The following is a 26,212-nucleotide window of genomic DNA, read 5'->3' as shown; positions in this document are numbered from 1 at the left end:
CTCCAGTAACTCATAAAAGTTGTGTAGCTGAAGAAAAGAGTTCTTTGAAACACCAATTCTGATCTGAGACTTAGAGCAGTAGTCGGTGATTAATTGTAAATGATCTCTGTTGCCTTTTTCCAACTCTTTTCTGACTGTGCTCCAGATGCGCTGCAAATACAATTGAGAAAACGAAATGAGGGAACAGAAAGAAATGAGCCATTCCATTTATCTCCTTCTGTTTCACTGCATGCTTTGAGCTGATGAATCTTCTGTCCTTAATTCTGGCAAGGGGCTCAGAGGGGAGGAAGAAGGAGTGTATCTCAAAGTGTGCTGGGAATCCACAGCCCCACCATGGCAGTGCAGCTCACTGTGCTGCTTTTAGCTCTCTTTCCCTCTTGGACTACTGAGCACATACATCAAGGGCTCACTGGGAAGTAAGCTAAAGCTTTCATCCTTCCACATGAAAGAGATGTGGAATTTTCTAATCCATCCAGCAGTGAGTACTGCTTCAGAAAGTCAATTTGTGCTGATGGTGAACAGATCGGAGAGGAAAAGATAAAATGTCCTTCTTCCCTGTTGGGTTCTCCTGATGCCTCCATTATATTACATCTCTAAATGTAGCTATAGTTCAGCATGTTCCAAGCTGGGACTGCAAGGAGGGATAGATCCAAGTCCACACCAATCACAGGCCCTGAAGAGAAGGTGAATGAAAGACCTGAAAGAATAAAGAACCATCATCTTCATGTGAGTAACAAGTTTCTCACTGTTGGAGGAGTGAGCTTTAAACACACAGGACTCATGGTCGTGGCCATTATCCCAGCATGTATGGGTACCAAAGTCCTTCTTTGGACACCCCTGAAACAGAAAGTTGAGATTTCACCCCAAGATCTATTTGAAAAGTATTCTCTTGGAAAAGATGCCTTGTTTCTGATAGTAAGCAAGGAGAGCTCTTCTACATTTGAGGATGAACCCAGAATGAGTGTGCAGCTTTTGTTTTCTTGGCAGTGTTACAAGGATAGGTCTGAGAACTGCAGGTGGGCTGCATCCTGATCATCATGACCCTACAGGTGTGCAGTTTGTATCCAGCTGCATTCCGCAGGCCCCTGGAGACTGAATTGTCTGCCAGCATTATCAGACAGACTGATGATGCAGAGGTCAGACTTCTATAACCAAAAAATGTCAGCAAGAGAAGAAACATTTACATGTGAGAGCTGCTATGACTATTTTAAGACTGCCTGTGGAACAAAGATAAGGCCTCCTTGAACAGAAATCACTGAAAAATTTCCAAGCAGTTGAGAGGAAGATGATTTAAGTTGTGAAATGCGGATTTCTGTTCTACCATTAACTCTGAGAAGAACTGTGTGTATGTTTGGAATGGAGAGGGGAGTTTTAAACCAGCTTTTGTCTTTGCCTCTGGCAGTAGGCTGTAACTTTACTGAGGCAGCCATCACCCCAAAACCCACTCTTGTTTCAGGTTCTTAATAATGGCCAATTAGGTCTGTTACAAAATGAATTATTTATTTGATGGACACAAATTTAACAGACATAAGACTTTAACAGATGACTTACTACACAGGATAAACACAGAAACACCACTAATAGATGAACAACACAGCATGGTTGAGGTACCTATATTACAGCAAAGAAATAGTAGAGGTTAGGATTAAATGTATTTTACCATCCAATTACTGATGGGACATGCAGATGATATTTCCTCTCAGTTTCCAGAAAAGTATCCAGGGAAATGCATCCCAACTTTGTGGGAGAAGCCTTGCACATTTCCAGGGAGTGTGTAGGAGGCTTCTGTCTCTGTGATAATCTGTGTAACTTTTATAGTGTAAAGCAGTGGCTTCCACTCAATGATATTTAAATTTTCTCTCTCTCTTTCTGCATCTGCTCTCCAGACCAAGATGTTTGTTCTCTGCTGAGGGTCTCAGCCCTCTGGGCACCAGAGATTAGCCCCTGTGAGGTTTTCTCACCCATGCACAACAACTGATGTCCTGGTGGAGAAGGGAAGGGGTGAGGAACATCCTGCCACAGAGCAGCACTTCAGAATCAGAGAATCAGACCGATCACTGGATGTCTTCAAGGCTTAGCATTGTTTTATGGCTCTTGATCTGAATAGGCATCATCATTTCTCCTGACTTAAGTATGAAGACTTGCAGGGGCTGTAGGCTTCACAGTAATTATTTCTTTAAAGCTAATTTCCTCTACTGAAATGAAAGGTGCATCTGTCTTTTCCTGCAGTGAGGCAGGAGGCAAGTGCTGCTTCCAAAATGGTCGTATTTAACTGCAACAAAGTCGAATAAGTTTTTAAGTGAGCTTTGTGGTGAAAGAAGGTAAAGTGGGTCTGGGAATTTACAGAAGCTTAAAATGGAAGTCAGAAAAAAGTCACCAAGTGACACTCCTAAAGGTGATTTCTGTAAAAATGTTCTTGCTGCTTGTAATTGACGTGTTGCTGTGTGGTGAGATGCAGCTGCTGCCTGTCAGCCTGAGCATGGGTCAGACAGATGGCCTGAGCATGGCCCATTAGTGAAATAAAATGCATTCATGAAAAACAACTACAAGGGAGGCTGTTTACATTTAAAATTCAGCACACATTTAGCTAATTAATAGAGCTCCAGCAAGGGACTCATCACATTGCAGCCTTCAGGAATTTATTTATTCTGGACTAGAACAGCATGTCAGGCTCCATTTTTGTAAAAATGGTAAGGTTCTGGTGCTCACATTTGGATTGACAGGTCTGTTTAAATTAAAACCCCCCTCAATTTTTTTAGATCTGTGCCAAGTTTCAACACATCCAGTCCAAGCCCAGGAACCAGCTTTCTGCCTTACATAGAAGTTGGTTGAAATTTGTTTGGAGCTCCTGAAAAATTAGGAGACATGGTGTTTTAAAAAGCAGGATTTAAAGCAGATTTTCCCAGTGATTATCTGTTCAGATGAAGGGTGAATAATGGACCAAAACTCTGTGGGAATTCTGTGTGCATAGAATGTGCTGAGTTGGAAGGGAACCACGTGGAACATTGAGTCCAGCTGCTGCCCTGCACAGCACCATCCCAAATTGTCCCACCCTGTGTCTGAGAGCATTGTCCAAACCCTTCTGGAATTCTGTCAGGCTGCTGCTGTGACCACTGCCCTGGGGAGCCTTTTTGTAACATCCAACCTTAACATCTCCTGGCAGAATTTCAGGCCATTCCCTTGAGTCCTGTTACTGGGTACCCCAGAACAGAGATCAGGCTTTGTCCCTCCTCACCCCTCATGAGCAAGGTGCAGACCACAATGAATTCCTTCCTCCAGGCTGAACTGACCAAGTGACCTCAGCTGCTCCTCAAAGCTGCTCCTCAAACCTCCTCCTCGAAGCCCTTTGCCATCTTCATTGCTCTGGATGCTCTGGATGCATCCATTGCTCTGGATGCTCTCCAATAGCTAATACCTTTCTAATATCACCCCAAACTGCACACAGTTATTGACAGTTCCAGCCTGTAAGTCTGTATTTTAGAAAGAACCTGCTGCTGCTTTGCCTTCTGTGGGAGCTGGGCTTCATAATCAAATTCATCATCTGCAATACAGACCCAGTGAACTTGGATGGCAGCGAGTAAGAGGTTGCCATAAGCAGAGCTGAATGTTTGTTTTTCTCATTTGCATAACTAATTGACAGCTTATTAGGAAAGCTGAAAGCTAGAGGCAGGAAAACAAATTGGTTACAGCAGAGGAAAATTACTGTTACAGCATTTGGGTACTGGGGACACTTAAGCCACATTAAAAAATCATCCTTCAGGAGAGCAGATGGAGCAGTGTGTCAGGAGGCCTCAGAAATAAGTTTCAGTTGAATGTGGTGGTGGTGCCACTCCTTTCATTCCATGGCTGTGCTTCTGCAGCACACTGCCTGACTGCTGCAGCCGTGGCCAGAGCAGCAATAAATCCGATTCCTCGTTCTGGATTTCTTCTCTGAGAGCTCCTGTTGTCCTGTCTCTGCATCTCCATGCCATGCTGGATGGCTGCACTGTTCACCTGCATGGGGCCTGATGGGCAAGAGGGAAATAAGCCCCTGCAGCCCCCAGGACTCCTTGGTTAGCTCAGTTCCTTGGGAGGCTTTGGGGGAATATCTCAGGGACAAGACAAAAGATCCAAAAGAGGCTCTTACCCCGAGATTAGTCCAAGGTGTTTATTCTCCAATGGTTCCAGGGGGAAAGAGAATGAACAAGGAAGAACAGGGCTTTTCCTAGTCTCCTGCTCTGGAAAACATAGCTGGGCCTCAGTCAGCTGGGTCAAGAAAGGAAGGAAGGGTCAAACTACAGGGATCCTGGGGAAAAAACTATTGCCCAGAGAAATGCACCACAAAGTGCTGACCATACGGGCTGCTGCTGGCTGGTCTGAGACTGATACCATGAGCAGGGCACCCAGTGCTGCTTCCCAGGGCTCCTCTGTCTGCCAGCAGCATCCTGAGCCACGCTTCTGGAGGAGAAACTTTGGCGAGGGCAGTGTCCAGTGTATTGCACTGACTGACAAACAGGATAACCAGGTGTAATAAAGGAAAGGATGTATTCAGCCTCACAGAAAACATGTAAAAAGCAAACAGCCTTGCCTGCCAAAATGTCTGCTTCAAATATCCTAAAATAAAAAAAAGTGTTAATTATGTTAAAGTAGTTTTGATCGTATACGTCTTGTGGCCGTGATGAAAGCAACAGTATTAAAGATAAGAAATACAAAACAATTAGCTTCAGAGGTAGAAGAGAAGGCTCTTCATGCAGCCTGCTGATTTATGTTTGCTTAATTTCTGTTACAGGGAGGGGAAAGTTAAGGAAAAATTATTTTTAGGTGGCTTTGATTGGAGATTTCATGTAGCTGGTTGTAAAATACCATCAGATCTTTTTAGGGCTTCTTGCAATGGTTTTTTCATATAGGACTTCTAAGGAATATCTTTTGGGTCATGTAAAAATAGGACTTCAAGAGTAGAATTTCCATGGCAGCATTCTGAAGCTCATCCTGCCTGTTGAGCTGGCCCTGTGCCTTGTGCTGGGAGCATTTCAGTATGTTCTTGAGGAAAATGTTGTGAGGAGGAGGAGGTTTGTTAAGAACTAGCTAAAGTTTAGACAGCCAGAGGGCTGTATGAAAAAGATGGGCATTATCTAAGCCAGAAAAGAGCTAGGTTGATGAAAATTGGAAAGAGATTGTACCAGATTTTTAAAAGCAAACCATAGGAGAAAGCAATAACTTCAAGATAAGCAATAACTTCACGATAATGCATTGTTTATAGATAAAATCATAACATCCTATCTTAGACAAAATAGGAAAAAAGTCTGTAAAAACCCCCAATAAATAGGAAAAAGCAATTCAAAGAAATGCCAGTTAAGCATAGTATGTATATTAAAAAGCTGAAAATCATTTCCAGTAATCCAAGTGAGTTGTGAGAACACAAATGGTTCTCATTTGAAGAGGTCAGATATCTTCAGGTGCAGTGTATTTTCAGGGGCAGGAACCAAACCTGTGATCTGTAGAGAGCAAGTGATAACTCTGCAGAAGGAAGACTGCCCAAGAAAGCAAACAAACCCATGATTCTTCTGCATGAATCACAGAACAGTGAGGGTTTCAAGGGAACTCTGGAGATCATCTAGTCCAAACCTCCTGCCAAGGCAGAGTCCCTGGCAGCAGGTGATAGAGGAACCTGTCCAGGTGGATTTTGGATGTCTCCAGACATCCAGGGAGGTTCCATGGGCAGCCTGTTCAGTGCTGTGTTAGCCTTAGTCTCAAGTCTTATGTTGAAGTGGAACTTGTTGTTTTGTGGCCTTTGATCCTGGTGAAAAGTCTGGTGGCATCCTCTGGGTAACTGCCTTTGGGATATTTATGTGCATTGATGAGATCCTGTTGTGGTTTGAAAACAAACCAAGTGAGAGGCTCTAAGTCAGAAATAAAATTTAATGAGAAGAAAAGGAAAATAAAATAGAATAAAATAAATACAAAAAGAAAAACCACTGACAGAGTCAGAACACAACCTGATCAGGGTGATGGAAACAGTCCAGACGAGGTGGTCTTCCTGAAGCAGTGATCCCATAGAAAGGTCTGGTAGCTCCGGTCCTCTGGGAATCCAGTGGGTGAGGGCTGCTTCTACTGTCCCAAATCCCAGCTTATCTCCAGGTGAGAATGCTTGGCTCCTCCCCCTGGGCGGGGCATCTCCCAATGGGATGCTGAGTCATCCAGGGGCTCCTTGATGGCCCATTAAAGAGAGATAACTCCAGAGGGAGTTATCTGTGAGTCATGGCAAGGCATTGATGGGCCATGAACTGGAGATGGTGATAGAATACATCCTAAACTACAACCCAGGACAGATCCCCTCTCAGTTTTCTTCCCTGGACTGACCAAGCCCTGCTCCCACAGAGTCTTTTCTCATAAGAGAGATGCTCCAGTCCCCAGATTGTCTTTGTGGCCTCTGCAGGACCTTCTCCTTGTCTTTCCTGCCCTGAGGAGCCCAGAGCTGGACACTGCCCTGCAGGTGTGGCCTCACTGGGGCCAGTGCAGGAGCAGGGTCACATCCTTCAACCTGCTGGTCAGGTTATTCCCAGTGCACTCCAGGATGTCAAACTGTTTCAAACAGTTTTTGATATCAAACTGATATCAAAATTATTTGATTTGCTTTAATTGCTGTCTCTTGCTACATTTCTTCCATCTCCAGAAAGGAATATAGCAGAAGTAAAAGAGCCATAGAATATGTAAAAGAGCCATATGCATATTTATTGATTCATTTATTTTATTGTATATATTATTTAATGTATATATTTTATGTTTATATTCATGCTATATTTAATGTATATATTTTATATTTATTTGTAAACCAGAGTGCAGATTCTAAAGACTCTTCAGAAAGGCTGCTGGAGTAAAAGCAGCTACTCTCTGAGTTTCTGAAGCATAGAGGAATTGCTAAAGCTCCTGAAGCTTAAGAAACTGTTAACATTCACTGGACAGGAAAGAGAAAATGGATGTGGAAAATTAGGACCAGCTTAATAAAAGTTGATTGCCCACAAACTGTAGTTGCAAATGTGGTGGATAAAGGCAACCATATCCACGAGGAAGGAGAGCCTGCCATTAAACTGAGTGTAAGACATCTGTAACTGGTAATATGTAAGTCAGTATAACTGAGAATGTGTTAAATGTAGGAGAAGGATAAGAGAAATATTCACAGGGGGCAGCGGAGAAGAGAAATTCTGTAGTTACAAGACAAAGGCATGTGTTCTCTGCCTCTAATTGAGCACTTCTTGTAGCTCATAGAAGAAAAAGAATTTCTATAAATTAAAAAGCCAAGGGTATTGCTCAGCATCTTTTCTAACTGATACCTGTAACTTCTATTAAACTAGTTTTAGTCTGGCAGAAAGAGATACAGTTTTGGCTACACATCTTGTTAAGGCAAGAAAAAAGAATAGTGTCACAGTTATTACCATGGCAGTCTTGACTCTTTGGGTAGACCCTCCTATGAGATGGTTGCTTGGAAGCTTTAAGATCAGAATGGCTGCAGCCTTGATACATTAGTTAAATATAAGCTAGGTTTGCCTTATCAGACTTCACATACGGTAACTGAGTCAGATCCCTTGCTCAGAAGGTTAAATATTTGTTTTCTGAAGATGTAAACAAGGCCATTTTAAGCTTGTGACTTCAGGAACTGCAGTAGCAATAGCTTCTCTGGAGGTTTTATCTGTTTTTCTGTCTACTCTACAGGCATTTTATCTTCTTTGAGGCGTCTCTCCAGTGATTTTTTCATGCTGGTGTTTATGTATTTTAAATTAATTTGTCGCTGGTTAAAACATTACCATGCCTAAGAGGAGGAACTAAGAATAAAGACTGCTTCCTCCCAGGTGGATGTTGCAATACCATTAATCCAGAGCCAACTTCCCACCTCTCAGCTGTGTTAGGGACATGGAGAGGGCTCCTTGAGTGGGGAAAGTCATCCTCCTCATTGATGGTGAGTTTGTTCTTTAGAAAATGAGAGAGATGCAGTTTTCATCCTCTCAACCCCCATCACATCACACTGTGAAGGAAGTGGCTTCTTGCCTGTGTCTCAGTTAAATTATTTGACCATTTCTCTCCAGGATTGTGAGCCAAGTCAGGTCAGGCAGCTTGATGCTTGACAGTGAAGAGAAATAAAGAATATTTATTTCTCTGAAGAGAAATAAAATCTTTACTTATCATCCCTTTTGTCTGTGTTTAGACATCTGTGAACCCTGTAATTTTTTTGCCAAACTTTCTGGTACAGTGCTTTTAGCATTTGGAGGCACCTAGACCTGGAGTTTCTGCTCTGTAGGTAAATTCCCACCATCAGAGCTGCAGGATCCTTCTCAGGTCTGTCCCTGAATTTTCCCAGCTCTTTGTATTATAAAGGGTTTCTGATGTCTGCACACCACAAACACTTAAATAACTGATGGTTTAAATAGATGGAAAGAGTGAAAATGTTTTTTAGGATGTGTGTGTAAATGCTTTCAAATTTAGTGGTTTGAGAATTCATTAAGGTGGCCTTAGTGAAAACTGCCTGTGGGAGGATTTCTCTCCCCACATCTCACTGTCCCACTGCAGAGCCAAGCTGTGAGCCAGGTTTGTCAGCTCATACAGGGACAGAGCAGCTCGTTTCAGTTATCCACTTTTCTTTTTTTAATTTTCAGCTGGATCAGCTCCTTGATTAATATGACTGAGTCATGGAGTTAAGCAGCAGATTTGAGTCAGCCACTGAACACTTGATGAGGAGCTCTTGGGCAAGAGATATTGGCTGCCTTTTGGTGGCTGCCAGTCTCAGATTCTCATAAGCCTTTTTGCTCAAGACTGCTTCTTTTTCCTAGCATTTTAATAATTTGCAGGGGAAATTGAGTGATAATATTGTTGGCTTTGTTAGATGTCATTATTTAGGTGACAGAGCTGATGTTAATGCACACACACAGTAATTCAAATTTCATCGATGAAAGAACTTTATTGGTAATACAGAAAACAATTGGACAGTGCTTCTACACTTTTTTTTTCCAGCATTCTGTAGCAGATTAAACTTTGTCCACAGATAATTTTCTTTCTTAATAAAAGATTTTCTTTCTTAATAAAAGATGGTGCCCTCCTCCGAGCTCTTTCCATACTTTTTCACTTTTAGATAGGGATAATCATGATTCTGTTGTGACATGTGAAGAAACTTCAATAGCATTTTCTTCATGTAGTGTGTAGCTCATAATTGTTACATAAAAACACCAAGTGAAGTGCACCCAATTAAACAGCTGCAGGAGTAAAACAGGGTAAGTCAGGAGAGAAGCCACCTCTGTGTGGTTGGGCTACACATCTGTGGTACATTTCTTTTCTACTCCTATTTGCACTAATTAGAAAATGTAACTTTTTTCTGACTCTGTTCCCAGAGCTCTCAACTAGATAAAATGAGAAAAATCTGAATTATTGTCTTTTAATCCCAGCTGAAATAACAGAAGATCTTAACTAAAAAGAGGAGGATGTCAGTTCCACTGGGTTTTATATTGCTAACCTTGATCTCTACAGCTGTGCTGGAGTCACCAGTTGATCTTGCTTCCATAGTATTTATGTAAAGTCTCTGTGGTATTATGGATGATTTTGAAGCTGTCTCCAATCCTTCCATTTTTTTCTTCTCTAAATAAAGCTGCAGAATGGGAGCCCAGCCTCAGGTCTACTCTAAAACTAAAACCAACCAAACAAAACCCACTAAATGAAGTGTAGTGTAAGATCCAGATGGTGCCAGCAAATTGGGGTTCCCAAGTGACTTTGGGGCTGGAGCCATGCCATATATGACAAGATGCATCTTCTTGGATATCTCCTGGGAATATTCCAGCAGGAAGCATTCCCTGTCTTACAGGCCACAGAGAGGAGAATTAAGGGTTAAAAAGGTAGCATCTTCCTTTTAATTATGTCCTGAGAAATACTGCTAGCTAGCATGAGCCTTTATTTGAAGTGAAGCTAAAATCTGGTCAAATTTCAGTGCTGGCATTGAGACATAACTGCCGGTTTTTACCTCTTAATTTAGTTTTTTTTTTTCAAATCTAGAAGTGGCTTTTTTCATTCTTGATGTCAGTTGTCCCGAAAGATCAAAGCTTGTGCCTGACAGTGAAGTTTTTCCTGCCTTTTGACCATATGTTCATGAGCTGCCCCTGTGATGGTTCCCCTGCCAATGCCATCCACCTTGATGCTGAACCTTGCTCTGTGCCTGGAAGCTCCAAAGTCTTTTGGTATCATTTAAAATGCAGACAGATTACAAGTGCAACCCGCCAGAATGTATAATAAGCTGAGATGTTGAGCTTGGCTCTGTCAGCATGTGAAGGCATGACAGAGCCAGTTGGGTGTGCTGAGTGAGAGTGAGGGCAGCTCCAGGTCATGCCAAGGCAGCGTTCTGGAATCTGCTCTCAGAGATGTGTGCATCTCCCTAAATGTGGCTGCTCCATGAGCACGGGCTCTGGGATGTGGCAGAGCTGCTGCACACTTTTTTGTTTTGTTTTGTTTTGGTTTTTGTTCTTTTTTTTTTTTTTTTTCCTTTGGGCTTTGTGGTTCTAATCTGACAATCTTGTAAGAACTCTTTTCTCTTCACTTGAAAATAAGAGTTCACTTTTTTTGTCTTGTTGGACGTACTGACTTTGTGACTGCAGCAGCTATTAGACTTACCTTCCAGTTGTGTGTTTCTTGTTATAGTTTTTTTTTTCCTTTTCTTCATCTTTACCCCTTACATGTTCAAATTCCCTAGCCTTTTGCCTGTTCCATGTTTTATGGGCTCAATTCCTAGTGTGAGGGTGAGATAATCTGAATTATTTCACTGAATGGAGCCATGAATTCTGAAATGACACCACGATATAAATTCCAAGTACACGCTTATTGCTTCTATTATAACTGGGGTTTTTTCAGTATTTAAATAGTGATCATGATAAATATGCAAATTCCACAGGAAATTAACCTGTCAGTAATAATAAGTATGTTGAAAGGTGCAGTCATTTGTAGAGGTGACCATGATAAGGAGGTTGTTTCTGGCTGTCATAAAATTTATGATTAAAATAAAAAACATTTAGGGATTATTCTGGGCTCTTTGGACCATCAAATTAGAAAATCTGTGTTAGAAGATGACAGAAGGCTCTTGGTATGAGTAATGTGTTTCAGAAGTTGGCAGATGAATAGTGCAAATGTTTCCAAATAGCCTGATGCAAAATTGAGTTACTTTTTTATAAAAAGTACTTAGATCAGTGTAAGTCTGCTTCTTAGATAAGTAAATGGGAAATGTGTTTTGAGAATAGTCTAAAAGAAGCTGTAATAAAAATGAAAAGTCTTATGCATTAGTGGAATTACGACTAGAAATTGAGTGGAATAACAGCACAAAGACTAAAATGAGGAGAATTTGAGATGAGACTTTGGCTTTGCAGTGTTCAGGATTCAGCCTTTTGGGTGACAAGAGATGTTTGGTCTTCTCTCTGGGTATTAAAAATGCATTGTGCTGTTGACTTGATAGGCTGGTCACAATAACCAAATAACTTAATCTTGGTGTAAGTAGAGCTGTCTTTGCTTGTTTGCTTATTACATTTGACTTACAAACCATTTGCATTTCTTGCCAAAGCTCTTGACTGGCTCAGCTTGAAAACATTTTGGAATATAGGCACTATTGTCACGTAAGAGACAAAGCTAAAAAATTATCTTATGTTCCTGTACCTTTCTAGTTTATTGAAACTGGTGCCTATAATTAGAGAAAAAAAAAAAAAAGAGAGGTGAAGTCATTTTTGGGTGAATTTGAAACCAGACTGGGCACAAACTGAAGGAGAACTTTTCAGCATCATGGTGGTATTGTGTTCCTTATTTCTTTCTCCATCCTCAGTTCTCCACACTGCACTTGTTGCTGGGAGCTGTGAAGCAAAAAAAAAAGTTGAGGACTTTGGGGTTCTCTTTTGGGAGGAGTCCTCAATTGTAGGACCTCTGAGAAAATTTTTTCCCTGCTTCCTTGTGTAACTGTCCAACAAAACTCTGTAGGATCTTGAATGACACTGGGTAGATATCTAGGTTTTGTCCCTTGGTGTACACATCCACAGTTATCTCTAGGAAAGAGGTTCCTCTGGCTATAATAGTCTCAGGCTGCCCCATTAATTGCAAATCAAGTCTCATAGGTTGTCCTGCTCGTATCAGCAGCTCTCTCTGGAAGCCTAGGAGAGGGAAGCCGTGGTTCTGGGAATGCTGAGGGAGGAGAATAAAGGCACGTGGACAATGTCTTCCCCTTTGTCCTGGGTTGTAATTTAGGATGTATTCTATCACCATCTTCAGTCCATGGCCCATCAATGCCTTGCCATGACTCACAGATAACTCCCTCTGGAGTTATCTCTCTCTTTAATGGGCCATCAAGGCTCTCTTCCATGACTCATCATCCCATTGGGAGATGCCCCGCCCAGGGGGAGGAGCCAAGCATTCTCACCTGGAGATAAGCTGAGATTTGGGACAGTAGAAGCAGCCCTCACTCACTGGATTCCCAGAGGACCGGAGCTACCAGACCTTTCTACAAGATTTCTGTTTCAGGAAGACCACCTCGTCTGGACTGTTTCCATCACCCCGATCAGGTTGTATTCTGACTCTGTCAGTGGTTTTTCTTTTTGTATTTATTTTATTTTATTCTATTTTATTTTCCTTTTCTTCTCATTAAATTTTATTTCTGACTTAGAGCCTCTCACTTGGTTTGTTTTCAAAACCACAACACCCTTTATCCCAGGCTGGGTGCAAATTTTCTTCCCTCACCCTGGCATTACTTTGGACTTCAGGCATTACCTGAGCAGTGTGGACACCATGGAGGTCAGGGCAGTGTGAATTTGACAGGCAGCAGCTGCTCCTGTGAGGCAATAACTGGATGCTGTGGCTGTAGAGAAGAACTTACTGCTCACTTCTTTGTGTCTTAAGGTGAATCTAAGATGCAAAATAAAATTAAGGTAAATCTTTGCCATAGAATTTTGCAAGGCAAAATATTTGATGATTGTAGAAAATAAATACGTAAGAAATTGAAAGTGTTTCTGACTTGAGATGATGTCTTGAAAGGTAATCTCTAAAATGGTCTAAAGAACATAGAAGTGTGGTGAATTAATATTTTCTAAAACTTAATTACTCTAAAGAAAGAGCAAACTGCGACTAAGAAACCTCAATGTTACCATTAAAGCTATTTGGACCTTGACATATAATTGGAATGTATAAAAATAGTCCAACTTGTAAAAGTTTGTATTCTGCAGGCTGAAATCTAGAGGGATTAAACTGCAGACCAACTGTTCATTAATCTTCCCATTGAAGCATTGCTGTCTGAAGTGCAGCCAGCTGGGTGATTATTAAATCTAAGGAAGGATTTAAGATTTAGAATGCATTTTGAAGCTTTTTTTTTTGTGTGTGTTATAACTTTCCTGCCAACACCATGAACTGATGACCCTTGTGAAAAATTCATCAAGGAAAATGTAATATTGGTTTTTTGACACAAAAAGATTACACTTAATAAAGAGGGAGAGAGGGAATGTATTTATTATGAAGTCTGGTTGTTTTAAGAAAGTCGTGTTGGAATAAAGATATTTGTTAGACTGCAGTTAGCAGCTAAATCCTACATGCCAATGCCTTAGTGTTTGCCAGCCCTATAGATATACCCTCTATAACTTTCTGGAGCAGAAATGCGTTCTGATGAGTGATGAGATGGTGTTGCTGTTGAGAAATGTCCCCACAAATAATAATGCATTCTGAGTGCAAAGACAGAACAAACAATTCCCCAAGCACTCCCATTTGCATGATGCATTGTCCCTGCCTGCATTTGCACTCACATTCCATTGTTCATATCTTCCTCTTAAAACAGAAACACTTTGAAGTTCTGGTTGTATTTTGGGAGAGGCAAGGAAGCAGTTTTTGTAACACCAAACACATTCCCATCACAAAACCAGTATTGGCTGTCCCATCAGCCTGGAATTAAACTCAACTGTGCTGTTCCATCCTGTTTCTCCCCAGATGATTCCAGGTCTGCTGGTGTGACTGTTCAGAACTTCTGGAAGGCATCCACACCACTTGCCTTGGGGTGTTTTGTGGGACACTCTGGACAAGGAATCTTTGCAAGCTTCTCTGTCCTCTTTGTGGCACGAGAGGCTCCTCTGGGCAGTGCTTCAAAGCAGAGCCTGCATTAAGAGTTCTGGGTTGTCCTCTGGAGCAGTTTAACCTTGCCCAGCACATGGAAAGGGATCTAAAATGAATGAATTGCATAACTAAACATGGACTGTTGTAGGACAGTTTGGACTCCTTTAATCCTCTAGTTTGCATCTCTTTATTTACTTGACTCCAGTCAAACACTTTTAATTACCTGTGGCAGTTGTCATCTTCTTTCCTCCTGTTCAGCCTGTTTGTTCTTACTTCCCTTATGATAGTAATGATGGCAGTTTTTTTTAAACTATTTTAAAGTAGTTTTTAAGCAGCTATTGGGTCGTGCAGGAGGTGGTGGGTGCAAACAGCCTTTCTTATTTGCCTTTGGGGATGTGAAGTGCACAGCTGTGATTCTTTCTCACAGATCTTTTGCTCTGTCACTTCTGCATGTCTAATTTTCAAGAATTCTGTTAAAACTGTGTCACCCTTCACAGGATGCAAAAAGTCTTTTTCTTAGGTGGAAAGCGGCTGTGTTTTCCCATGTCCATTGTTGCATCCTGGGGATCACAGTAGGAGAAAGGTCCTATATTGATATACTGTATTATTGATAGGTAGGACATCATGAATTAGCCTTCAGAGGCTTAAGAAGGTCTATTCTTGTCTTTGTTTTCCAGTGACTACCCAGTTTTGCAGTGCTTATGATGTGTCAGGTCTTTTCCAGTTTCCTTAGGCCACAGAGCCAAGTCAGTGCTTTCATCTTTGTCCCCACCCAACAGTGCCCCTTCTACTGCACCAGAAAAATAAGCCACTAAAACTAATTAGTTTTAGTAATTAGTAATTTAATAATTACAGGGAAATAAAAGTGGCAGGTTATTTGCTGAAGTTGTCAGTTTGCTGGCACTTCTTCGCTGAAACAGAAAACAAAAATGTTATGAGACAACATTTCAGGTGGCTTTTTCTTTTTGGCAATTTCTATTTGCTCGTGTCCTTTTTGAGCATTCAGCTGCAGTGGCAGAATATATAAAGTGGAAATGAAAAAGTGGCATTGAACAGTAAAAAAAAATACATATATTTACTGAAACAGTGTCCTCACTTTGCATGAAAGTATTTAGGGTGGGGTGGGGTATAGAAATGAAAGGATCTCAGCAGACCTGCTCTGACTGCAGAGTGCCTGGTATTTAAAAATAGAGATATAGTAGTGTGCTCATTCACACTAAAAGCTATTAATCTATACTCAGGTGAAAATGGTTAATGCAGAGGCACAGTAATGGTAAGAGGGAAGTGAAATAACCAATTCTTTCCATCTCTGACAAAATGAACCCAGTGCAATGCCAATGATGAAAACTGTCACTTACATAACATCCACTTTCAGTCAAGTGGAATGAAAACTAGAGCCACAAGTGACTCCAGAGGAAAATTTAGAGAAGTGAAGGACTGTTTTCCCTTCTTTATTGTACTTGCCCATTTACTTCCATTTTTCTCACAGTTAATGCAAGAAATTGGATTTTATATTTAGTAACATTGAGGTTAAGATGTATCACTATCATAAGAGATAAAGTGCTGGGACTTCTTGTGAGTTATACAGCACTGAGTAAACACCAAAAAAAGAGAATTGAGGAAGTCTTTAGCAAGGCAAATGAAGATACGAGTTACTGATTTTAAGCAGATGAGTGTTTTTCTCAAGTTTGCAGGTACCAGAGGTAGCTTTGTATAAACTAGTCCTCATCTGTTGATTGTGAAATAGATAAATAAGCTTAAGTGACATCACCAAGGCATGCTGTGTTATAAATTCAATTTAAAAACCTTTTTCAGTCTTATGCTCTTTAAAACAGACCCTTTGACATTGTCAAAACCTGGAGCTTTGCAGTGGACACCTCTTAACGAAGAGGAAAGAAACTCTGGAAGCAATGTGCTGATCAGCTCCTAATGCTTCATTAAATTCCACTTTACTAACAAAGGAAATGCGTTTTGGTAAAAAGAGGCTTTGCAAATTGCTTCTTTGTCAGGTAGATGGTGATGGGTATAACCAAGGACACGTGTTGAAACCCTACACAGTGAAGGAAGAAATTCCAAATTTCTGCTTCGCATTTCCCTGCTGAAGCAGTTTCATGTCTGCTTTAATTGCCAATTCTTGAATAAATTGGGAAAGTAGCAGAAGAAAGCTTGCTGGTGACTTACCTGGCTTGGTGACAAGATAAGCCCTGCATTTAACTTGGAAGGAAACAAATGTGTTTGTCAAAGCATGAAACTCTTCTCCCTCCCTTGGAATTGTGTATTGCCCAATATAAAATATACTTCTCCTCGTGCTTACCATCTATATCAGTCAATATATTAAAAAGATACTGAAAACTTCTCTTTCTTGCTGGGATGCTGATTAACATCTTCCCCTGACAGTCTAAGTACCATTTCTGCTGTGGAACTATTGAACTTCATGATTTATTCTAGATCCACTGTGTGTGATCTGTTCTTTCTCCTATATCTAAAGGTCTTGAGAAACATCCACAGGGATAATAGAGTTGTTTTTTTTTTTTTTATCAGGAGATAGATACCAGGATAGAAAAGCCCAGTCTCCAGTGACATATGCATTATTTCCACAGTGAAATAGGAATGATGAGTTGAACATATAGGTGTGATTTCAGACCTCATGGCATTGCCTACAGCATTTGTACATTATCCTAGCCAGGAGAAAATCTGTATACAGAAAGGAATAGTGTTTTCTCCCCAGCAGGGCATCAGATTTCCCATGCCATTACTGGACAAAGAATTATAAAAGAATTATAAAAGAATTATAAATTCTTTTATAAAAGAATTATAAATTCTTTTAACAGCTGGCTGCTTCTTACGTTTCAACAAACCAAGCATCACAACATTTTTAAATATGTTGTGTTTCTGTTTCTGCTGTTTTTTACCTATTTATCATACTTCTCCCTGGCATAGACAACTGGAAGTTGAGAAGTCATTTTTGGTAATTGCTTCCGTGTGATTATTACCCTCATGCATGATCTAGCATGAGCATCATCTCTGGGGAGATTTGCATCTTTGTGGCTGCTAGAGTTGAATATGTGGCAGTGGATTAGCCTGAAGAGATCTAAAATGATGTGAAAGTTTTCTGAAAGAGATCTAAAATTGTGAGCAAAGTCACTCAGGAGGGAATTCATCCAGGGGATATTTGGAGGACAACTTCTGCTGGATCTGGTACCACCTGAGGGGCAGAACCATGGTGCACAGAATCCCCTAACATGCTTCAGCCTGAGCAGTGGGGCTTGGGCAAAGGGGAAACTTGTGTTAAAGTGAAGATCACCATGCCTGTGCCAAGTGGAGGCACAGCAAAAGTAATCCATCCCCATCCCGTGTAGGCAGCAATCTCTGTGCCACGCCTCACTGGGGTCCAAAAACTGTTCTTGCTGTTGTCAGCAGTGAAAGGAGGCTGGATTTACCTGTTTCAGGAGGCCAGATGGTTAACTTTATTAAACGAATCCAGGAGAAAACACTGCTGCTGGGGGAAACATTTGGTGGATTTTTTTATGGTGATTGTCACTGTACCTCTGTTTGTTCTTATGCCCAAGGCAGGAACATTGCAGTTTGTGACTCTGTGGAATGTGCTGCCATCAGGAGCAGCAATTTGGCCAGACACTGCATTTTGAAAAAGCTGGCAACAAACAAATCCCAGTGCACAGTGTTGGGGATGCTTACAAGCGTGTACCCCTGCAGCAGTAGCACACATTTTAATTTTCAGGAGTTGAGTTTTGGTGGATTTTTTTTTTTTTTTTTTTTTTTTTTTTTTACAGATAGCTGGTTGCTAAGCTGTGATAGATGTTCAGAGTGCAGCTCTAGTGCCCAAAAGAGCTGAAGAAAGCAAAATAAATCACCTGAAGATTTCAACTTGTGGTGATTTCTGAACCATTAATCTTAATAAGAAGAAATCATAGCTTAAATGTGCTCAGGAAGGGCAGTAGATATTTATATATATATAAAAATTTAAATGATTATGCCTCTTTGGATGATGATGGTTTATTAATTTTAATTTATTTCCTTTTTTTCACCTTAATGTAGTGTGCTGCTCTAAAGAGGTTTTAAAAACAAATAAAAAAAACCCCACAACCTCACTGTTAGCCAATTTATTTTTATTTTTTTTTTTTTCAGATTTCTCACCCCCTCAAAATTAGGGAAAACTGTACGATGTATACTTCTAAGAGAAGTAACCTTTCATTAACAAAGTAATGATGGAAATTGTGAAGCAGAGTAATCACAGTAGGGTATAACTGTGATTTCTTAAAATATCAGTATCTTTTATCAGGTTTTTTTGGTGTGGTTTTTTTTTTTTTTTAACCTGGAGGTGAGGACTCTGTTCTGAAGACTTACACAGATGTAAAAATAGGATCCTTTAGCTCTTATCTTCCATTGTAAAAAAAATCAAAATAGTGCCTGGAGGATATTTCTAGAGCATGAAGGAGAACAAGGGAGGAAGAAGACCTGCAAGTAATGCCTAATTTACTTTTTTTTTCTAAAAATGTGAAAAGTGCTTCTGATTTCAAAATACTGAGCAAATCTCATTAACTAGCTCCATTTCCACTCTTGTTCAGCACCCAAGAGTTATTAGAAGTAGCTACTAAAATACATTGATAACTATTAATGTCTTCTTCAATATAAATGCAATTTCAGTGGCCAATGTAGTGATTTTATTCAAGGAGCATAAAAATAATTAATATTACTCTTGGACAGATGATGCTACTACATTAACTATTTATTCTTGACACAAAATGATCTTGTTTTTGTAATGTGCTTAGTTGAACTAATCTAAACATCAACTTAATAATTTTTTGAGTTTTTTTTTTTTTTTTTCTTTCTTTCAAGACTGTTCAAGTGCAGTGAGAACATCATACCTGAAGCAGTGTTTTTTTTTTTTTTTCCTGCAGCTCCAAGGTGTAGCAGCATTCAGCCCTGGTGGTGATATATGTTAACTGCTACTAGGAATCAGCCTTCATTCTTGTGCTGCTAATGAGCTTTGAAGAGCTGCTGCAGTAGCTGCATTGGGGCTATTTAATATTTCACAGTAAATGTCTTATGCTGGGTTTTGCCTCAAGTAATGCTTCTTGATGCACAACATAATGATGCATGTTACATGCAGTTTTTAAATAAGAAACTTGTTTCGATTCCCTTTTAGTTTGCAGGAGGAGAACTACTGTCTTTTGCCAAAATTTTATAGCTCAATTTAGCCCCTGGAAAATTGCTGTCTTTTTCAAAAAAATTATTCTGTATATCATAAACTCAAGAGTTCTGGTAATTTTACAGAGCACAGCAGGAGCTTGAGAACAGAACACATCAGAAATCAGAAACCTGAAAAGCTTTCATAGACTTAAATATTCCTTGGAGTTCCATCGAAGTCCTTTTTGCCCTTGTTCAATCTTGATCAAAGAGGCACTTCTGTTCCTTTTTTTTTTTTAATTGACAATTTCTGATATGACATAGTTGCCATTAATCTTAATATAATTCCAGCTTTGCTTCTGGTAAATTAAAGGGGAAGAAAATTCCTTTAAAACAAGAAGACATCCGTATGAACAAAACGTTGCTCTTCACAGCTGTGTATCTGTGTCTGGGTGATAGGGTACTTCTGAAAAAAATAACCATCTCCAAAGAGAAATATCTTTAAGCCTTATACATGACAGTCTTTTTTCCTTATACGAAAAGGTTTTATTTGAACTGGAGCGTGTTTTAAGGGTGCCCCAAACATCACAGTTCACTGTCCTGAATAAACACACTGGAGATGGAGGCAGTTAACTCCCTACAGTCTGACTAAAGCCACCAGTCACTGTGCTGCTGTAGGAGGGCAATGCTTGGTCCTCTTGCAGCAAGATATTTACAATTGTAAAAAAATTGTCAGCTTCTGGTGGAGTCTTTGGAAGAATGTCACCGTTAAAGAATGTGTTCGGATTGGTGGTGCTAGCCCAATGGCCACGTTGTAGTTCTTGCAGCTCCTTAGCAAGCTTCAGGAGGCCAACTGAGACCTGCAGAGTCCTAATTAGAAGGATATCACGGACTTTCACAGGTAAAATAATGTGCAGCATCAGTTGGAGCAGTTGATGCAATCACTTAGGAATGCTCAAGTGTGGGTAATGAGGCATTTCCTTCATGGTCTGCATCATGCAGAGATCCCTGTTACAGCTTTGGTTGGTAGTCTGGAAGAAATGATCGTTTTATGTTTAATTCAGAATGGCATAAAAATAATCCTAGTGATGGAAGGAAGAAGAAGAACTCCTGGTAACAGACCTATTATCTAAAGGCCTCTTAGCAATGGCTCTGGTTTTTATTCCATATTGTCACGGATGGGTGATTTAGATTTCTTACAGAAGCCTTGTGAGAGGCACTAGCAAAAGCATTTTTAATATGGTGCTGTGAAAGTGTGATTTAACAGGGCTCAGTGTCAACGTTCACTGTTACTCTGCAGCACAGTTGTTTGAACAGGGATTCCAAACATAAAGTAAAGCCACCGAGGCAGAAGTCAAAGTCATCCTACTACAAGGTCACTCACAATTTCAGTCTCTTACCAAAGATCTGTGAAGGGTCTCAGCCTTGAGGGGCTCAGGGGAAGGGAAGATCCCTGACGTGCAGCCAGGCTGTTTGGCTGGGAGGGTTCAAAGAAAACTCATTTATCATGTACATGGAACACAGTGGCTGGCTTTTAGTGAAATCATGTGCAGTGGGAGAGGAACGTGTGGGATTTCTTGTACCCACAGCCTTCCTTGTTTCTTGATAAACTGGTCTTGGCAAAGCCACCTGCTGTTCATGTTGAATTGCTGATCAGTGTTCCAAGGCACTGGAGCTCACTTGGGTCCCTCCGCTCCTTGGTGGGTTTTCAGAGAACACCCACAAAGGGTGTTCTGATGGGAACTAGAGGAGTTTTTGGCCAAGCTGTGGCCCAGGCCATGCCCTCCACTGGAGCCTGTGCCAAGCTGCTGCTGGTTTGGTCGTGTGGCTGAGTGCACCCATCACACACCCATGGAACAGGCACGGAATTGCATCCAGAATGCCAGAAGTTAAAAAAGCTGTTATGCAGCTTGAAATATGTATTGTAATAAAGGTAATAAGCTGATTCAGGTGGTGTCTAGCGTGTCTAGAAGTTTGCTGTCCCAAAGATGTAATGTGCATTTTGAGCTGCCGCCATATTTTCCATGACAGATGATGCTTTAAGACATAGGACATGTCTAAAGTGTAAATGTGATCTCCTCAAAGCAGCAGGAACAGAAGCAACCATCAAAAATGAAGAAAAGTCTCTAGTGGCTCTTGTGGAAAATGGCAAAAGAAGATCCAAGTGCTGCATGGCTTAAAGAGGAGGACAATGTTGGTGTGCTGAGACCAGATGCAAGAAGTTTTCAAAGGCTGAGAGATCACTCTTGTGCTCCACCTGCACAATTTACTTGAATTTTCTTTTTTAAGCTTTAGAGTAGAGAATAAGATAATCGTGTTTGTGTTGCCTAATTATATAATTAGTTAAATTTGCTATGATGTCCAGTAAATAGAAAAGTTATTTAAGGGGTGTGTGCTCTAGAAGTGAAAATCAGTTCTTTCAATAATATTTTGAACGTTTTCTTAAGTTGTAGGCATAAATAATGTTTTTTCATCTTTAAACAAAAATATACTTTAAATGTAATTATCTAATGCTAAAGACTGTTTTGAATTAAGCTTTTTTACCAGCATTTGCAGTAGACAAAATTGAGTATGTATAATAATTGGAAAAAAAAGTTAATTTAAACAGTGCTTCAGTAGATTACAGTTGTTATTGGGGATTTTTAAAGACATGTTATCTCACCTTTGAATGAGTTGAACTTCATCCATGAGAAACTGAAGATGTGGTTCAGTCCAAAGCATTTTGGAGGACTCTAAATAACATGAATTGAAAAAGTTCCTCCAAGTGGATATATATGGCCCACTGAAACCTGTATCTGAACTGTTTTCTCCAGAATGCATTTTATGTGTTAATAGGGCATTCCTTTCTAGTGTTGGATAATTTGTTAGCAGTGAGTAACATGGACAGTTGATGTGGATTTGTGGATTCAATAAACTAGGAATGTACTAGAAGTTCAGATGCTGGGTGGCAATAATGTCAATCCAGCATGTCTTTGAGGAAGTTGGGAAACGCTGGTAGTGACAGGAAATGCTTCACTAAAAACTTTGAGTCTAGTCAAATTATTTCTGAATAATGTGTGGGTTTCCAAGAGATTTGGCTGATTTGCCACATCTAGTTCCATGGAGAATTAGATTTCTTTGTGCCCACAATAACTTCTTCTGGTATTTTATATTTTACACTCAAACCTCCTAATATTTTTCTTCTCAGGTTCCCCCTGGTGTTGAGAGACTTGAGATAACATTTTAACATTGTACAGTTTTGAATGATTATTTAATTAGAGCTAAGTCTAATGATCAATTGAAATGCAGGAATGAAGGCAGTAAGAACCAGAGATTTAGTGAATGTACTTAATTAGTATTTTGCTTTAAAGATAAATATCAATAGAAATGTTTTTCCTCATGGGGCTGATTTTGCTGCTCATATAATCTTTGAAAGCTCTGAAACCAAGCAGATGAATCTCAAGAAGTCTAACTGAAGCAAAGGATTTTACATTCCACGTGGAATGTACCATTATGTCTGTCAGGAACAGGATTAATGAGACTTAATAGCTTTTTAATGCACCTTAGTGTTTTAAATTTGTGACATATTTGATACATTCCTAATAGAATTTCTATTCTCTTATGGTTTGCTATTGCAAACAAAGCCTTGCATATGAAGTAGTTCTGTTAAAATGTTATTATTGCTTTTTAATTATCTGAAATGCAAGCAGTTCATTTTAAAGATGATGTTACTTTTTTTTTTCCCCCTCAGGAAAAAAAAAGGTAAATTTCCACTTAAATAGGAGTAGTACAGTAAGAGCTTTAGGTCCAGTGGATTCCTTTGCAGAACAAACCGTGTTTTTCATACTCTGTTATTCCCACCTTGGGTTTATAACTTGAGTAATTCCCTTCTATATCCATTGTATCTCAAAGAAGAATTACCTTGGAATAATTCTTTGAAAATTTAATAAAAATACAGTTTGTGACCCAAAACACATTAGAAGAGAACATTTTAGAGCCAAGGGCACATTCAGCTTGTATTTTCTTTTTGCACATACTTGTTCTTTGTCCACCATGAGAATGCCATTATTTTGTGAATATTACGTGCACCAAGTGTTATAATAGTGCTTCCCTTCCATGGTTAAGTGGTTAAAAAATGGAATGGGTTTTTCCTGAAAAAAAAGTCTCTTGGAAAATCAACTTCAGAATCACAAATGAATTTTGAATTAGTGTGGGTCATAAATCAAGGACAGCACTAGCAGCTTTACATCCCTTTCCTTCAGGATTAATCATTTGGAATAAAAGACTGAGAGAAGGCAATGAAAGGTGAATGGTGTGCTGATGTTCTTACAGTGTGTATTTTGCAGGTTTGGAGTTGGGGTTTTCTTTCTGTTGGTTTTGTTTTGGGTTTTTTTTTTTTTTCTACAAGACTGGTCCATTTTTATTAGCAATATGTCAGATTGTTTAATCCTGCCTGAATATGGTATTTTGGGTGGGAAGTGTTCTATAAATATTCTTAATTTCCCACTGTCTTCTGCATCTGCTTTCTCTCATTGAGTATTCAGGCTAATGTGATGGAAGAGTAAATATTGTTTATGAACTGTGCAAAGTAGCTGAAATAAGTTTGAAGTAATTTTTTTTTTTTTAACCAGTGAAGCTGTTAGAGGAATGAATCATTTGTAATTGCAGACTGTTAAAACAAGGGAAGACTTAATATCCTTGTACGTGTCTGTGTTGATGTTTTATTGCTAAATGGAATTTCTGACATTGTTTTGAAATGAGATTCAATATTTGTGTGCCCTTTTGAGGAAATTAATTTAAGCATTAATTGACAGTAACTATGTCACGTCCCATTATGGGTAAGAATTTAACCTTAGATAATTGTGTTGAAATAAAAGGAAATGTATGGTGGTACAGCTAGAGCATAACGTGATTAGCATATATTGGTGTTTGGGTTGTTTTAAATAATCTCTTTGGGCAAATACTTTTAGGTTTAATCTCCAGCATTTCTTAATGATATCGATTAGGATATCTGTTGAAAAATACATTTTTTAAGTAGGCCAATTTTAAAATACGCTACAAGAGAACGTGCATTGAAAAGCAATAAAAATTTTAAAATTAATTTTTCTCAGTCTGTTTGCATCTGATCAGCTTTTCAGCTCCTCTGCTACCCCACTTTTGTGTATTTTGGAAGTGAAGCACATTAGTATTTTAGGCTGGCTGTTAGGTACACCATCTTCTAACACGAGGCAGCACCTGGAGTCAGAGTTCTACTTGCCATCTTCTCCATTCACAAAAATCATACATGATTTGCTATGGCTCTTGGTGACTTTAATGACTATCTAAAAAAGCATGCTGAATTCCCAGCTCACACATCTGGCTGAAGAGAGCAGACAGTCACAAAGGTGATGGTTCTGTTCCAGCTTTGTGGTTTCCCATCTGTTCCTCACATTTCAGCCGTGCTTGGGATGTTGGTGTGGCACCCAAGATGCCCCCAGCAGCTGAACCATGCCCAGTGGAGGGCCTTGATTCATTTCCCTCAGCTGCAGAAACCAGGGTGGTTCTCCCTGGGTTATCCTTTTTAATATCCAGTTTTAATGCCTGCCCACGGCACACACCCAGCGTTTGCACAGCTAATCGTGCAACCACCAAATTGGTGCACCACCAAAGTTTTCTTGGTTGCCTCTGGTAGAGAAACAATTTCATAAACCTTGGTACTATGAATGAGCTATGTGCAGGCCATATACAGTGTCTGGAAAGATCAACCTTGCCAAGGCTTTTCTAAAAAAAACCAACCATTTTCGAGCACTGGAAAGTCTCTACAGAATGCTGGAGGTGATTCAGTTGGTTTGTTGTTGTAAATTTGCCTTGTCGTATCTTGGAGTATGAGTAGTTGGGAGGGGCTTTTTTATCTTGGTCTTTGGTGATTTTACGTAAAGAGTCCCTTATTTTGTCTCCAGTATTGTATCTACAGTAGTAGAAAGAGCTCTGAGTCTTCAAGTCTGTGTTCTCAATTAATATTGATTGTGGTGTTTCATTAGTTTTTCAGGGTTGGGTTTTTTTTTTCTTTTTTGCTTTTTGTCCTCCTGCATTTCTGTCTCATTGTGGATAAATTGTAAATTAGCTCCTATTAATTCAAAGTTCATCTAGTCTAGCTATTGTAAATTTATGCATAAATACTTTGAAAACTACTTAGTTTAAGTACTTTTTCCCATGCAGAAGCTTGGTTTCAATGTGGTCACTTGTTTCTTTATGAAAAACACAACAAACTTGGCCTGTATACCTCTTTTAATCTAAAGCCATCTTGTGTAGAAGCAAAATACTAGCTTATATTCCCTTACACAGGGATTGTTTCGTGTTTGTGTCCGTGCCTAACTGTTTCTTTTCTTTTCCTTCCTCTCCTTTTAAAAGGTATTTCTCAAGAGTGACCGGGTTGCAAGAATGGTCCACAGTGGAGGATGTTCTGCAAGTGACTTTAGAGATGTTTTTAAGAAAAACATCGAAAAGAGAGTCCGAAGTTTGCCGGAAATTGATGGATTGAGCAAAGAGACAGTGTTAAGTTCTTGGCTGGCCAAATACGATGCCATTTACAGGGGAGAAGAGGACTTTTGCAAACAGCCAAACAGAATGGCCTTAAGCGCTGTGTCAGAGCTGATTCTGAGCAAGGAGCAGCTTTATGAAATGTTCCAGCAGATTCTAGGGATCAAAAAATTGGAGCACCAGTTGATTTATAATGCCTGCCAAGTAAGTATTGGTGTCCTTTGGTTTTGTCGTGTCCAGAATATCTCCCCTCTGCCAGCAAGTCCAGTGCTTCCTCCTTGTGGGTAGAATCCTTCAATTTAAGGTGCATCTCTGCAGTCCAGGGAGATGAGACTGCTCAGCAAGGAATCTGCATGATCTGATTGCTGCTGGGCACTTGGATGAAGGGTGTGCAGAGTCTATGGTCATTTTGTGTCACAGCTCACACAGTTTGAGTGATTCTGAGCAATGTGCCGTGTGTCACGTATCTGCACACCCTCTGATATGTTAC

General features: G+C 39.9%; 1 protein-coding gene across 1 annotated transcript in view; it reads left to right on the top strand.

The window, feature by feature from the left end:
- Positions 1-26,212, top strand: part of CADPS2 (calcium dependent secretion activator 2) — a 269,361-nt gene that overhangs the window by 71,019 nt on the left and 172,130 nt on the right. Inside the window, exon 3 of the mRNA XM_066318926.1 lies at positions 25,594-25,926. Coding sequence (XP_066175023.1) covers positions 25,594-25,926 — 333 coding nt within the window. The remainder of the gene's footprint in view (positions 1-25,593; positions 25,927-26,212) is intronic.

The sequence above is a fragment of the Sylvia atricapilla genome, chromosome 5, assembly GCF_009819655.1.
Source record: "Sylvia atricapilla isolate bSylAtr1 chromosome 5, bSylAtr1.pri, whole genome shotgun sequence".
Taxonomy (NCBI): domain Eukaryota; kingdom Metazoa; phylum Chordata; class Aves; order Passeriformes; family Sylviidae; genus Sylvia; species Sylvia atricapilla.
This window is presented reverse-complemented; position numbering and strand designations above follow the sequence as displayed.